Source organism: Crocodylus porosus, unplaced genomic scaffold (genome assembly GCF_001723895.1).
Source record: "Crocodylus porosus isolate Cpor-Errol unplaced genomic scaffold, CroPor_comp1, whole genome shotgun sequence".
NCBI classification, from domain to species: domain Eukaryota; kingdom Metazoa; phylum Chordata; order Crocodylia; family Crocodylidae; genus Crocodylus; species Crocodylus porosus.
Window position 1 is genome coordinate 40,673,353 of NW_017728906.1, and position 15,372 is coordinate 40,688,724.

The window sequence follows — 15,372 nt, forward strand, 5'->3', positions numbered from 1 at the left end:
AACCCCTTGACAGTGAACTACACAAAAGCCGGCCAAAGTGCCTGCTTATTCTTACTGCTTTTTGTAATGCAGGCTATTACTGTGACACCGATAACATTGCTGTAGTTAGGGATCTAATAGTATTTCCATTATAAACCCTGCATTACCCAGGAACAATAACTCAAGGGTAAAAATTCTCTCCAAGTTAAAGCCTGAAATAAAGAGTGCAGCTCAAAAACTAAGTTTGGAAAAATAAAACGAGACACAAAAAAATTTCTCTCATTTCCATGAGATACATGTGCTGATTTTCATCTTAAAACCAACCTTATAAGTGATAAACACAGAAAGGGCTGAATTTTTGGCCCCGCAATATCAAGCTAACCTAGTGCAGGGGGGATGGGGAAAAGTCTTCTTGTTTTTCCCTGATGCTGCAGTCAGCAAGGGGCTTCAGAGGTGCTCTGTTATGCCTGATGCAAGAAGTGGCCCTCCTCCAACCACATTCTTGATACCCCCAGTAGATATTAGGTGACTGGAAAATTCCTCTATCCAAAAGGAATCCTCTGTTGAATTTTTAGGCTGCCTTTATGTTTGACTTGCATTGCTTTTGCTCCAGAAAAATGTGGAAAAGCTTTGGAAAGCTTAATTGTTTTTGTGAGAGCCCTGTATACAAAAATATTAAACTGTTTTTGTAATATTTCATGCATTTTCAGCTGAATTATTAACATATCTTATTTCAATTGCATCACAGGCACAGAAGCCCATTGCCTTGACTTGAAATCAGAACTACAGGGATTCTCTGGAAGATTTCATGCCTAATGTCCTGAAATGTAAAGTGTTTCAGATTCGGGATCGGGGTCTACAGATTTTATTAAAACTAGTAAACTTCAGACTATCTTTTAATATCAGCAGAGAGATAGGTTATATAATTAGGGAATTTTAGGAGATAAGTACTTTCAATCTTTAAATACTATTGTTAAGTATAGTTTCTGAATTTCATTTTCCTTTGATGCTTTAAGTATTGCTAATGATCCAGCTGCCTAACTGAAGCCTATTAAACAAAAAAGGAAATCAGAATGAAAAAACATTGAACTGCACACTTTCATTTATATTTCCCACAAAATGTTTTCTCTTCATTGACTTTTTACCCCCTTACACTACTTTAAATGTTGGTCTAAGATTCCTAAAAGTTCAAAACAATTCAGATGTAAAAAAAGACTTCAATTCAGTTTTCAGTCATGACAAATTAACTTACAAAGCAGCTCCCCCAGCTCTTTTCTTGAAAAGGATGCAGTGCAACACCCACCTGCATACTTGTTATATAAAGCAAAGTAGTGCATTTTTACCAATGGTCTCCATGGTGTCCCTCTCCTCAATCAGAAGCTGAGCCCTGGGAATGTCTATGTGCATCCTCAGTGTCTGTTGCTGCTTGTTAAGTGTATCTGATGTCCTGGTATTCTTACTAAGAGCAAAAGAGAAGTAAACACATTAAGGGACATACTCCAGTGAAAAAGATACTTAAATCCTTGTTTATTTTAAATCTCTTAAACTTCATCTAATAATAAAAATACCACACTCAGCATTCTCATGAATGTTACATTCATTCTTGGTATTTTGAATTAAATAAAAGTGGTATTAATTTTAATTGCCTGGCAAGGAATTCAGAAGAAGACGGAGGTAGTGGTAAGTGATCAAGTCTGCCATTATTCAGTTGATATCTGTCTAATGTACTTCTGATTTTTTTTCATGCAGCTACTGCATTATAAAACTGATGAAAACAGGTTTTGTTTTGGGGTTTTTTCATCTCTCACAGGCCTGACTAACAAAAGCTTCAGCTGATCAAGCAGGTCACTGGGAAAATGCTGGAGCAATTTCTTTGATTTAGGTCCCAAACACCACAAAAATAGGTAAGTTAAGAAAAATGAGTTAATCATTAGAGAGTCAATTAGTAATAATAGGCTATACAAGGAGAAGTGAAAGGTTTAGCTCTATTGACATTGCAGCACTAAGGAATTATAAACCTTTTTAGCATTCAAGAATTAACTCTGATCAATTGATATGGTACTTTGGAACAGAAATACAAAACAATTATTGCATCAGCCCACACACTATAACAATTTCATTTTAAAGTTTGTGTACTAGAAAATTACTCTAGGAAATGAGCCATTTACTAAAAGTAAATGAAAATGGATAGTAAAACTGAGCAATGCAATCATTTCTAGTATAGAACTGGCCATTAAACTGCACTAAAATCTAAGACCCTGTTCCCCACTTAACATGGGAATATCCATAGAAGGGGAGGAAATCTCTGTACAGGAATTTAAGGTACTTTAATTTAGGCACACTGATTTCATTCTTTTAGTTGATTTGCCTTCACTTTCCTGAGGATTCCTGTGTAGACAACTTTAAAATAGTCCCATTGTGTAGTTCTTCCCAATTCATTTTTCAGAAGAATTCCCCACTATACAGAATGGGCAGAAGGGCTGCCCCAAACCTAACCAAGCCAATGAGATATATAAGATGCCATAGCATATCAGCCAGATTCCATTTGCAGTCTCTTTTATATGGCCTTTATCATTTCAGTATGTCAGCACCCCACAACCTTTGATTCATTTATTCTCACAGCAGCCTGGTGAGGCACACCAGTGCCATTATCCTGATTTTACAGGTGGCAGCCTGAGCCACAGAGGGTGTCTATACAATGAAAGAAAGTGGCATGCAGAGCATACCAAGCCAGCTTTGCACACACTATCTCCATAACTGCAAGCAATATGGCCACGTAAGTGCAATGCTGGGCCTGGGCTATTTAATTAGCTTTTGTTCACAGGCAAGGCTTATTAGCTGTACTAACACAGTTATATTGCTTCTGGCACATGAGCTCATGCATTAACAATTAGCTTGAGAGCTCTCTGCACAATACTGCATTGGGCCATGTAGATATATCCAGAGAGACTAGAGGCCAGATTTTCCAAGGACTTTAGGTTGCAGATAGGTGCTCCATAGGATTTTCAAAATCCTCGAGCCAAACACATTGATTTTCATTTAGACATTTTAGGCCCTTTGGAAAATTCTACTAAGCATCCACCTCCATCCTCAGGTGCCTAAATACCTTGGAAAATCTGACATATCAGGGAGGAAACTGTGCTTCCTACATGCACAATTAGAAATGTAAGACAGTTCTTTATGCTAATCAATGATGAATAGATATAAGGAAGTTGGTTGGAACCAAAAGAAACTTCAAAACATTTTGCTCGAATCATAGGAAAGATTGTATTTACTCTCTTGAGATCAAGGATAAATTGTACAAATCCCACAAAAATATTAACTGCTGGGGCTTGCATAATTTCCCCAGGGACTTGACCTAAACTCCAACTCCAAAAACACAGAAAGCAAAGATTAAAACTTCATCTCCCTCGTAAGTCATGTAAATAAAAATACAATATCTACAGATATTTACTTCCATGTATTTATTGTGTTTTATGAGGTGATTTCTGAAGAGCAATTACTTTGATGAGTATGATGAACATACTTGAGTGAACAGGAAAAATGTCCAAATAAATCTAATCATATCCTGGAATTTAATCTGCTAATACAGGGGTTTCATAATGAGGTTCACTTCTTAATAATACAGTCTTATGGCTCATCCTTTTGTTTCCATTTATAATTGCACTCATCGTATCTGCTGACCTAATTCCTAATAGACATTAAGAAATTGCAGTTTTCACTTAGTTGTGAAACATACTGGGAATGGAACATTTCATTCTTAGGTTGTCCCCATTTCTAATATGAGCCCTTAGATCACAAACACTTTTAAATTTGAAAATGCTCAACATTATTCTTACCTCATAAGCATTTCAGCCAAACTTTTTGCATCTAGAAGAAAAGATGCCAAATGTTAGTATCTGACAATTGTTATGGCACAATAAAAATAATCTATTTGGTAGGTGGATTATTAAGGCGTAGATGAGTAAGACCAGTCATCTATTAATGATTATTTTCTTTCCTCAAATCAGCACTAAGGGCAAAACAGTCTGTAGAATGACTTACTTATTTGCTACAACTGCATTTGAGTATCATATATCTCTCCGCCACAGACAGCCTGTATAATTCTCCAGCAGCAGCAAAAATGCTGATACATATTAAGACTTTATTGCAAACTGGGTTTTTTTGGCTTTTAAAGAAAGGTTATATTTTATTCTAGATTCAGATTACTTAGAAAATAACTCTAAAGATAATAAGTGGAAGCAGTGAGCCAATAAAAATAAATAAATGAATAATAATAATAAAAGCCTAGAAAACCTCTAATAAACATATTAGCTTTGTCCTTCTAGCAATAGTGTTTTCATTACAAAAAAAGAGTTTAAGCTGTACAAAATGTTCTGGGTACTTATGACCAGGAACAGATAGAGTTGAATGAGCCAACCAAACCAAATGAATAAGCACCCCCAAACCAAATCTGATTGTCTGATCATTGGCAAAGGACATGTCAGCTTCTTTGGTCATGGTCAAGTACTGATATTATTATATTAGCTATAATGCTGAATTACTGCTTTCCCTTCAGAAGAATCTTTACACACCAATCAACGTATCATACCTACATGAGATAGTCCTGCAAAACAACCTCTATAGGATAACCTCTACTTTCTCATGGATGAGATTTTCCTTCTATTCTCAGAGGGCACTTCTACACATACATTTACTCCAGCCTACATTTACTGTGTAGTAAACTATGGCACAGTGGATGCATCTACATGTGCCTCCCATGGCGCAGTTGTTACTGCACCATCATTTAGTACTTGCTTTAGGAATGACTAAACGATGGTGCTATAGCAACACATTATAGCGAGGCAGCTTGTTGTTATGGTGACATAGCCCACCAATGCTACGATGCTATAGCAATGAGTTACATCACCATAGCACTTGTGGTGACTTAGTGTTACATGCAGACATGCCCAGTAAGGGTTTTGAGGAGGTGTCTATACATGCAGGGATTAGGGAACAGATTTTCTCTCAGTTCCCTGCAGCCCTGCCATGGGCCCCTGACACTACCAGGAGGAGCTTCAGGCTCTTCCTGCGTGGTAGGCCAGGGGCTGATGGGGAGCAAGTGTATCCTGACAAGTGTATCCTGGCCCAAGGTGGGGTGCCTACTGCTGGGCCAGGGACAATATCCCCCCTGCCCTGGTAGCAGGGAACTTCTAACCCTGGCTCCCTGATCAGAGAGACAAGGCTTGGAAAGATCTGCAGGGGAGGGGCAGGTTCCAGCCTACTGCCCCAATCTGCTGGTGGGGCAGTTAGCAGCTGGCTCACTGCCAATAGCCTTACCTGTGGATCAGGAGTGGAGAGGCTTGGCATTCCTCGTTGCCAGGGCAGGGGGGCATAGTCCCTTCTAGGACTCCTGTGGCAGAGCCCACCCCAGCAGCAGGCAGCTTCTGGGGGCAGGGAGAAATCTCTGATAGATGGCTGACCAGGAGCAGATTTTTGCTGCCAGTTATGCATCTACACAAATGCTACAGCACTGTTACTAATGCTGAGTGAATCTGCTACTTGCAGTTGCCAGTAGCAAATTTATTCTGTATTGGGGAGGTTTACTGTGAAGTAAGCATGTGCACATGTAGATGCACATGCTTACTTCACAGTAAACTATGCTAATGCAAAGTTAAGCACGTGCCCAGAGAGTAACAACCATTTTGCCTCCATCTTTTTCCCATCCTCTTGATCTTTTTGCTTATCTGTTCATTCTCCAAGTATTGTCTAAATCTCAGATTGTAAATTCTCTGGGGCAAAGACTAATTTTAGGTTGGTTAGCAGGTTGTACAATGCTTAGAACAATGAAGGTCTGATCCCTGCTTGGAGATCTTAACTGTTGTTCCCTTTTTTATATTAATAATTATGAACCACAGTAAACTGACACTGCTGAAGGTTGGTTGACCCACAGTGTTTTCAGTCAGTATAATTATTTTTGTGTGGGGGTTTTATAACAAAACAAGGTTGCTGTATTATATCCTTTCCATCCCTTAAAAAATATTCATTCACAAAATGCTAAGAGTCTGGAGTTCACAAGCAGTCACATTACAACACAGCAGTATGCATGTGCACTGGAAAGAAACATATCTGATAAAACAAATTCCAAGTTTCAAGTCTTTAAGGAGCTGTCCTATCTCCAGTCTGTCACATGGCACCTTGCATTTCCTCCCTTATCTCCTTGTTTGCAAATCTATCAGCAACTTCAGGACATTGCAGAATTTGTCTTTATCTTCTCCCTGCCTCTGCTGAAATCCTTTTCATTCCTTAATCTCCTTCTGGGTATACTGCACATATTACAATTTCCTTGTGCATGGTCCTATTAAATGTCTCTTTCCTATCTTCAGAGTTATGTGGGATACAATGGGCAAACTGTTCTCCTGTTCCAGGAAGCAGAAAGAACTCACCACCGTAATGCTCCAGACTCAGTGGATTTGTATTCATTTTTAATGAGCATATGGGTACTCTTTACTTTTAAAAAAGTCCATGGACTTTTTCTCTGACATCAGCCATCTTCTCTATCTATGTTGGGTTTTAGAACTCACTCATTACTTGTATTTAAATGCTTGCCCACTGTCACCTCCTCCCCCTGGCTACTGAATCTATTCCTTTAAATTTAAGAACCTCTTTCCCTTTGCAATGCAAGAGCAGATTGGAAGGGAGGGAGAAAGGGTAAAGTTTTTTTTTTCAGTTGAGATGTTGGTTGAGTTTCAGACTGAATCACTGCTTCACTGAGTCACTGAATAACACACTCTTATTTTTGCTGTACTATATGCTTGACTTTTGCTGTGAACCGTTATATGATGTTTCTATGTAATAACAGCAAGAAATATATATTAGAAATGGTCAAACTAAAGGTGTGCACCTGTTCCCCAATGAAATAAATGACAATTTTGCCATCGACACTCAAGGTCTTGACTGGGGCCTTACAACTTGCACAGAATACAAAGTAAATTAAATTATTAATTCAGTCTGGAAATCTCAATTGTATTTCTCAATTGTATATCATTATAACAATTTCTTATGAAACATGGGATGATGAAGAGAAAGATGTAAACATTCTCCTCATTTTATATGTAACGATACTGTTATAATAAATAAAAACATTCTTACATCCTGCAAAAAGGGATTAGACCACAATGGATATTTTCTGAAGGGGAGACCACAGATAGCTGGTGACATGGGTGAAACCCATGAATCGCTCCCTATCTCTTTTGCAATTCAGCTGTTCCTACCAACTCTAAGAGTTAAATACAGCATGAATCATCTATACCAGAGACTTTGACATGCTTACTTGGGTATCCTCTCCCTACGGTTTCAAGAAAGCATCTTTCACATATTCCCAGATTCTGCATAGATGCATTGTGTACATTGATGAATATGAAAAGATTGAATGTCTGTGTAATCTTGCTCCTATAAATATGTGGCTTAGTGCTCAAAAAACATTTACTTGTCTTACAACAACAGATATAGCATATCCCCATGACTTTAGCCTCAAAAATCTGTACAAAACATGCAGCATTGTGTATCAGCTAATATCAGTCGATTAAAAACAGCATTAATATTTAGCAGAACAGTTCTGGAAGATGTTTTGTGTTGCACCTGCTTATTGCAGCAACATGATACATGGCAGTTTAGTGTGCCTAATTTGTTCTGTGTACATTTCACAGATACATGTTAATGAGTTAGTGAATGGCATCTAACATATAGAGAAGATTTCATAGATTTCATAGATTTCATAGACATCAGGGCTGGAAGGGACCTCGGGAGATCATCGAGTCCATCATGAGTAATGACACATACTAAATTTACATGTGTCAAAGACAAAAGGAAAATATCTTAAGCCAATTGAATAAGATAACAATATATTTAAAGCATTAGCAAAAGCAGGAAACTGAAGTCACTGGAATGTTAGTTTTATTAACTACTACTGATACCTGCTTCTTATATAGTGCTTGGAACAGGGCTTGGACTAGATGACCTTCTGAGGTCTCTTCCAACATTAATTTTCTATGATCAGTAGATCAGAAAGTGGTTTGCAAAGAAGGGTTATATAATTATCTCCGCTTTACAGATTAGGAAACTGAAGCACAGAGATGTTAGAGTGGCTTGTCTAAATACAGCAAGCCGGTGGCAAGACCAGGAAATAAACCCAGACCATCTGAGCCCTAGACCAGGGACATTTTGCCATACTGCTTCCTTGGAGAAATGTCTGCTGCAAAACTGCATGCACATATGGAAAACTCATATGCTACCATCACTTTCATTCATGGGGATCCTGAGATTCTTAATCCACATGATTTGACACTTGGGAAATCAGCAGCCATGGTACAACTTTCTGTACTAGCACCTTCTACTTGGGTGAAAGAAAACTGAATTTAAAAGCAAAGGAAGTTCTGTTTCAAATATAGCTGAAGCTCAGTTCATAGCTAAAAAGCTGGGCAAAGTGAGCAGGTTCCTTGTTGCTAATATATGCTGAGCTTCTGAATTGTTACATGACCTCAGAGTGTTACTTGACCTCCCTCATGACTCAGGCAGTACAGCTGCTAAATTAGGTAAAAACCAAGACTGCCTTTGAAAATTAAACTCTGCCCCTAAATGGACAGTTCTTTGATAAATAGGTTAAATTATACAGGAAGTGACACTGGAAGAGGACACTTTTTAAAAGTATCTACATTTTTCAATCAGTAAAATGGTTAAGATGGAACAATCTGCTGTTTAAGTTGCTTAGTATACCCAGGCAGAAATGAGCTCATTACTCCACTCTTTGAAGAAACAGATCACAAAGAGGATGTTCTCATGCAAAGTGTATCAAATATAAAGACATCATCCTTATTCCCCCTACTGCTTCAGATACCCAGAAACATATGTCTTATGAAGATATAAACACCATGAATTATATTCATCAGCCCTATGGGGAAAATTTGAGAAACCTTATGGGGTGAAAATTGTTTCAGATTTAGACTGAATTAAAATAATATCACCAGAGAGCCAGCCTGAATCAGTGCTGGCTTTGCTATCAGAATGATTCAAGAAATATTTCTCTTCTGAACCTGGAAACAAAGCCAGATGACATACTTCTGTTATATGGTAATAATAAGAAAATCGTTTCCATTCCAGCATTAGATCAGAAGGATGCTAAGCATCAGCTACTCTAGTTAGAACATCTGAAATCTGGAACACTTGAACCCAAGCATTTTAAGAGAGCTGTCTGAGGCTCTCTTTGGTATCTTAATGCTGATTTTCCATGCAACTTCAATACAATGGAGGAGTTCCATAGAGCTGGAAAACTGCTAATGTTGTCCCAGTTAAATGATTTTGGCAATCATACACCTGTCAGACTGAGATTGGTGGTGGGAAAAATAATGAAATGTTTGATAAGGGACTTAATTAAAAAGAATTACTGGAGGAGAATATAATGAATACCAATCAATATGGATTAAAATCAATCTCGGCCCTCATTTGAATCACCAAGATTTCATTTTGTTTGAAAGATCAGTGACAATTTTTTATGTAGTACTTGGAAACAGGCTAACTCTTTGTTGTAGATTATAAATATTTTTATTGTTCAATAGATGCAGGGAATGTCTTTTGTAATAATTATCTCAATAAGTCCTGACATGGTATATGACAGGACTGTCAACTGGCAGTCAGTGAAGGGTCAGCATGTGGCGTGAGGGCCCCTGCAGCTGCCTCTCCCACTGCTGCACAATGAGGAAGGGCCTGGGAGGGGGCGTACACACTGCTAGAGCTGCCCATGTAATGAGCAGCCTGTGTGGTGGTTAGGGTTAGCATATTTCCAGTTCCAAAAAAGAAGACAAGTTGTACGTGGGGAATAGGGTTGGCAGAGAGGGTATATGATTGTGAGGAGCAGTGATATGCTGATGCCCTGGCCCTCCCAATGCCATTGCTCCTCACTCCCAAGCCACAGGTCCCTCAGTCCTGCTGCTGCCCCTCACTCCTGACATGGAGACCCCTGGCTCTGCCAGTGCCCCTCACTCTCAACTCACAGCCCACCTCCATCCCTGCTGGTGCCCCTCATTCCTGACCCGCAGCCCTATGCCCCCACTCCTGACCCACAGTCCCCCTCCCCTACTGACCAAAATCCCAGACATTTGATCATATTTTTTAAAAATGCCTGACGGAGATCAGAGGATTCAAAAAGAGCACATGTCCAGGAAAACCCGGACATATGGTAAGCCTACTGGTGGTGGCCTGTGTGGTTTGCAGTCCAGGGGCCAAATGTGAATGCCATATGCATTCTGCAACCACATTAAAATTAGACAGCCCAGATGTACTACTTTCTACTCTTCACAAGCAAACCCTGAGATGAAAAGGCAGGGTGCAGCTATAATAAGCATTAGGGGAGGGGTGGGGAACTGATCAGGTCACGGCATTTATTAGATAAAAAACAAGATTGAAATAATTCATAGATATAAAACCTATACATAGTGGCGGCATATGGGTTAGAACAGAAAAATGCTTAGAAAAAAATGTGCATCACCAACAGGATAAGCAAAACTAAACAAGTAGGGTTAACTAGATAACTGGAAACCTTTTCCATCTGCAATGAACAATGAAATATATTGTTATAACTACTCTGTCAAAATACAGCACATTAGGAAACTAATGGCTATCCCAATAAGAATGTGGGATCAGAACTTTGAGAAAAAGACATATGAACACATTAGTGTGTTGTTGTAGCTTGTTACGTCTGATAACTCATGAGTGAAATGTTGGACTTGTGGTTTGTGTTCACCTGAAAGGTGGAATTCCTCCCTTTCCTTACTGCCCACTGTTCACAAGAACATCTGAGATGTTGTTCAAAGAATGATGATTGTAAATTTACTAAAACTGGTTTAAAAAAATCATGGGGATATATGATTTTTCTATACCTAATAATAGCTCATCTTATAAAGATAAGAAGCTAGTTCTTTTACAGATTTACTTCTTTACAATGTTCAAAAAGAGCTATTTGATAATCTACACAAACTTTTTAAGTTTGTCTGTTCAGTCTCATTTATGTTTTCAAGTTGGGTGATAATGAGAATGAGGAATTAAATGCCTGGTATTCCTTCTTACCCCTGAGTCTTTTCAGTCTCTGTTCCCTCCTTCTCCTTCGTACAATCAGCAGGAGCACAAACAGCAGCAAGACCCCAACCAAGATGCAGGAAATGGTCACCAGCATCTTTAGCCCTTCATTGGTTGCCAGCCCTTCCTCACTTTGGACAACCGATTTAATGAGTGGAGGGATTGTACCTGGAAACAGTGCCATGATATTAGATGCCTATTAATGAAGACAAAAGGTTGAGTTTTCATGGAAAACAAGGCTAGAAACTGTATTCCATGTTTCAGTGCCATTCAAGACATGAAAAGGCATTGGTCATATTCAACACAGATATCTAATTTCACACATACTTAATCATTACAAGGCAGTTACGGGTTTTATGACAACGCATACGTATTTATTATTTCTAGGATGGGCAATCAGGTTTTGTGTACCAGATTTATACTATTTCTCAGGTATTTCTTTAAAATGAATATCATTTGACAATGTACATTTGCTCCTGCACAAAGCAAATAGGACTTTTAAATACAAAAAGTCCTGTATCAGTTGTCTACATGCAGAGAACTGTACTGATTTTGTATTCAAATAGCCAACCTGTTGCTAATTCTGCAAAGACTGCCTTTTTCCATGAAAAAGGACTATAAGAATACAGAGAAATAGGGTTTTAAGAGTGGAATTAATGAAGTGGTTTTAAAAGTCTAGCCAAAGAAGGGAACCTCACTTTTTCATTTTGCATTTTGGGCATGGTTGGCTTCCTGATGATATGTAATACTTCAGCCTTTTTTGTTTCCTTTGAGATGTAAGTACTATGCAGCATTTTCAAAGGAAAGCTGTTTAGTCATGCAAGGCTTCTCACTCATTTCCTGATTACTATTAAACTGCTGCATACAACCAGAAATTGGGCTGTAAAATGTAGATTTGTTTGAAACATGAGTAGAAATAGGCAGGTATTGTGAACCATGATGACTGCAAATGTAGCTATTTAATTTTAACCAGTCAATGAAGCATACAACTGCCTACCCGCTTGCTAAATGGATAGGAGAGTGAGACTGAAAAAGAATGGTACGCTCTTTTTCAAATTTTCCTTTCTATATTGTCTCATATAGATACATTCATCATACAGTATACAATATCAGACAAACATTCTAGGATGATGTAATGTAATATGAATGCCATAACCATAGGTCAAAAGTAAAGATCTGCACTATTTTTTCAGGACAACTAATTTTTTTTGCATATAATAGGTATAGTGCAGTTACGGTAAACCCAGGAGTTGCTACTCTCCAAGCTACCTGGGATACTTCAGAACATTCATTTTTTCAGGGTAGCATTTCACAAGTTATTTTTCTCATTTTTCATTGCACATATACATGCACTAAGGCTTTTTCCCCTTTAATGAGTTCCAGGTTTCATATCATATCAGAAACCAGCAGGAATAAAGAATCATAACCATGCTTTCAAGAGTAAAGCACTATACTGTATTTCTAAAGAACAAATGGAAATGGTTAGCTAAGGAAATGGCAAAGAAAATGATTAGATAAAGACATGGAAAGAATAGGAAACTGATGAAGAGCAAGCTGGGCGGGATGAAAAAAGATTCCAAAAATGTGACTTTTTTCACAGAACTGAAATTGTACAAAAAGTAATGGTAATAATTGGACAGAGAAGAAACAATAGGTATTATAGAAAAAACTAAATGTGAACCACACAGATAAAATGGATGCACTTACTGCCGTCATAGTTGAGTGTTGCGAATTTGGCTTGTTTCTCTGCACAGCCAGCACTATTGCATACTCTCATTTGCAGCTCATACCAAGTCGCCTCCTGGAGGTCATACAATATGTAAGACTTGGAAAGGGATGTCCGCTGTGCAGTTGTCCATACTGTAGTTCCAAATGGCCTGTACTCCAGAGTAAAGGAGGTGATTGGACAACCACCATCATTCCAGCCAATAAGGTTCAATCTCACTCTAGTGGTGTTAATACTGGCAAAGAGTTCTTGTTCTTTGGAGAACTGGGGCTCTAAGAAAAAATACACGCTTTAAGTGACACACTTAGAATTAATTAAAAATATATAAATAAATAACTTATAGAAGGGTCTTGCCTTTATCCTAAATCTATTGCCCACTAGTCAGCAAATTCTATTCCCTCAGTTTTAAAGTGGCATTTAACCCACATATTATTTTGGACTTAGATATCCAGATTTTCAAACCCTCATATGTAAAGAAACTGTGCATGTGCTGTGGCATAGACATTGTGTGCTTCGGTAGGAACCAATTTGAAAATTTGGAGTGGGAACAGGCACAATGGGGGGGGCAGGGGAAAAGCAGAAAGCTAAGTAAAATTGTTACTGAGAGACAGGTAAAGTTGAAAATAATATTGCTTCCCATTTGGATTGTCTTTTCCCTTTATAATGCAACGGATCACAATTCTTCTACATGGAGAATTTGGTCAGCATAAAACTACATTTTTATTTGGTCAATGTTTGGTCAGCATCTGGTCAACATAAAACTATTTTGGGGGAAAATGGCAATTTTGACATGATCTTCTGATTTAAGATGGGGGAACAAAAAAAGCGAACACTAAAAACATAAAAAACGTATTTAAAATTCATTTCTATGAAACATTTTGCTTCATTTGAAAATACTGATTTTTTTTTGGCATTTCTGAATCAAACTGTTTTGATCCACAAGTTTTCTTGTTCCAATTTTTTGTAGCTAGTTTGCCTTTTTCCCTCCCATTCAGGGATTAAACACAATGTCAGAATAGTGGTATTTCTCTTAATATAGAAATTCCATTTTCTGAAGAGCTGTTCTTTGAGGCATATGGGTAACTTCCATTAATGACTGCAAGAACAGATAGCACCTCTGTGTTGAAATAAGGACAGCTACAGAGTAAAACTCAAATCACGTTCAAATTTTATTTTACATTTTATCATATGGTGCACAAAGTATTATTCTGCTTTCTAACTGCTTCACAGAAATGGTATATTTTCCATGGAAAGAGAAGTTCACTCCTTTCAGTCTAATAAAATCAATTTACTTCCACAAAAATCTTTTCTTTACAACTGTACAACTGTACAGTGGGAGTACAACTGTATCAGTGTCATAGACAGTTGCGAGAGACCTTCTCAAATAAAGTGCTGCTTCATTTGGAGCTTTCCTCTGCTGTTTTTAATCCTGACTCTACATTAGATGACATGCTTACTCAATAGGATATACTAAAATGGGTGCTTAGTATACTATACAAATCTAAGAGAAACTCTGGGTTCCTGCTATTTATTGTGAACTATTTCAAGTGTCAGAGTTAATAGTTTTCATTAGAAATCCTTTTGCAATTCTCCTATGGATAAGAATAATTTATACTTTTACTTCCAGTATCTTGTTACTAATCTATTTCGTTATACCAGTATTTAAATATAGTTAAGGTCGTTTCCAGTGATCTACACCAAAAGTTAGGAGGTTTGCATTTGCCTTGAAATATTTGGGCAGTTATCAGAAACATGTAAACTTTCTCCTCTAGTAGAACCCTTTGCACCTAAGCACATTTTCACCCTTTTCTTTTTGCCATTTCTGACATTCAAGAGGTTACTTCAATCAACCCAATTGTGCAATAAGGCTTCCTTATCTCGGAGAAGCTCAGATAAAGTGTACCCCTATTATATAAAGCTTTGGAAGTCAGTTCAGGTAAGGGATTAATTGGAGACTAGGAAAGAAGAGTGAGAACTTATCCAAGCCATCTAGCATTTTCATTGGCCATCAGCTCAGAATGCCCTCCTCACAGCTAACCTAAAAAAGCTAATTTAAGGGCAGATTGCATTGTATTTTCCACTCTGTAGTTGAAACATGAGATCTCTACAAGTATCCAATAACCAGATTCTAATCAATTTTTAAGGCACCTAAACAGGACTTACGCAGAATTTAGGCACCTAATTAAACATAAACAATTTGAAACAACCCTACTCAGGAGCCACAAAACCATTTAGATCCAACAGATAGCCCCATTTTAGCTTGAGATGATCCCTAAGCATGTAGGCTTGGACTAACAAAAAAAAAAGTAGGTTTGGACTAATGTGCAAACTCTGCAGTAAACCAGACTGGTTATCTAAAGTTTGATGACACCACTTCCACTCACGTACTCTCTCTGCATGTGCCAGATCTGGAAAGGAAGCAGTGAAAGTGCTACGAGTGAGGTCCACTGCCACTCTCCAGTGTGGCAGAGACAGAGATCTACAGAGTGGTGACAGGACAGCGAGGAGTTAGTTAGGGTACTTCTGGAGAGGCTGGACGTGTTCAAGTCCGCTGGTCC

At 38.1% G+C, this 15,372-nt stretch overlaps 1 protein-coding gene across 1 annotated transcript in view; it reads right to left on the minus strand.

Moving 5' to 3' along the window:
- DSCAM (DS cell adhesion molecule) overlaps nucleotides 1-15,372 on the minus strand; it is a 620,508-nt gene that overhangs the window by 49,616 nt on the left and 555,520 nt on the right. Inside the window, exons 26-29 of the mRNA XM_019557111.1 lie at nucleotides 12,796-13,086; nucleotides 11,080-11,256; nucleotides 3,819-3,849; nucleotides 1,323-1,438 (exon numbers count right to left, since the gene is read on the minus strand). Coding sequence (XP_019412656.1) covers nucleotides 1,323-1,438; nucleotides 3,819-3,849; nucleotides 11,080-11,256; nucleotides 12,796-13,086 — 615 coding nt within the window. The remainder of the gene's footprint in view (nucleotides 1-1,322; nucleotides 1,439-3,818; nucleotides 3,850-11,079; nucleotides 11,257-12,795; nucleotides 13,087-15,372) is intronic.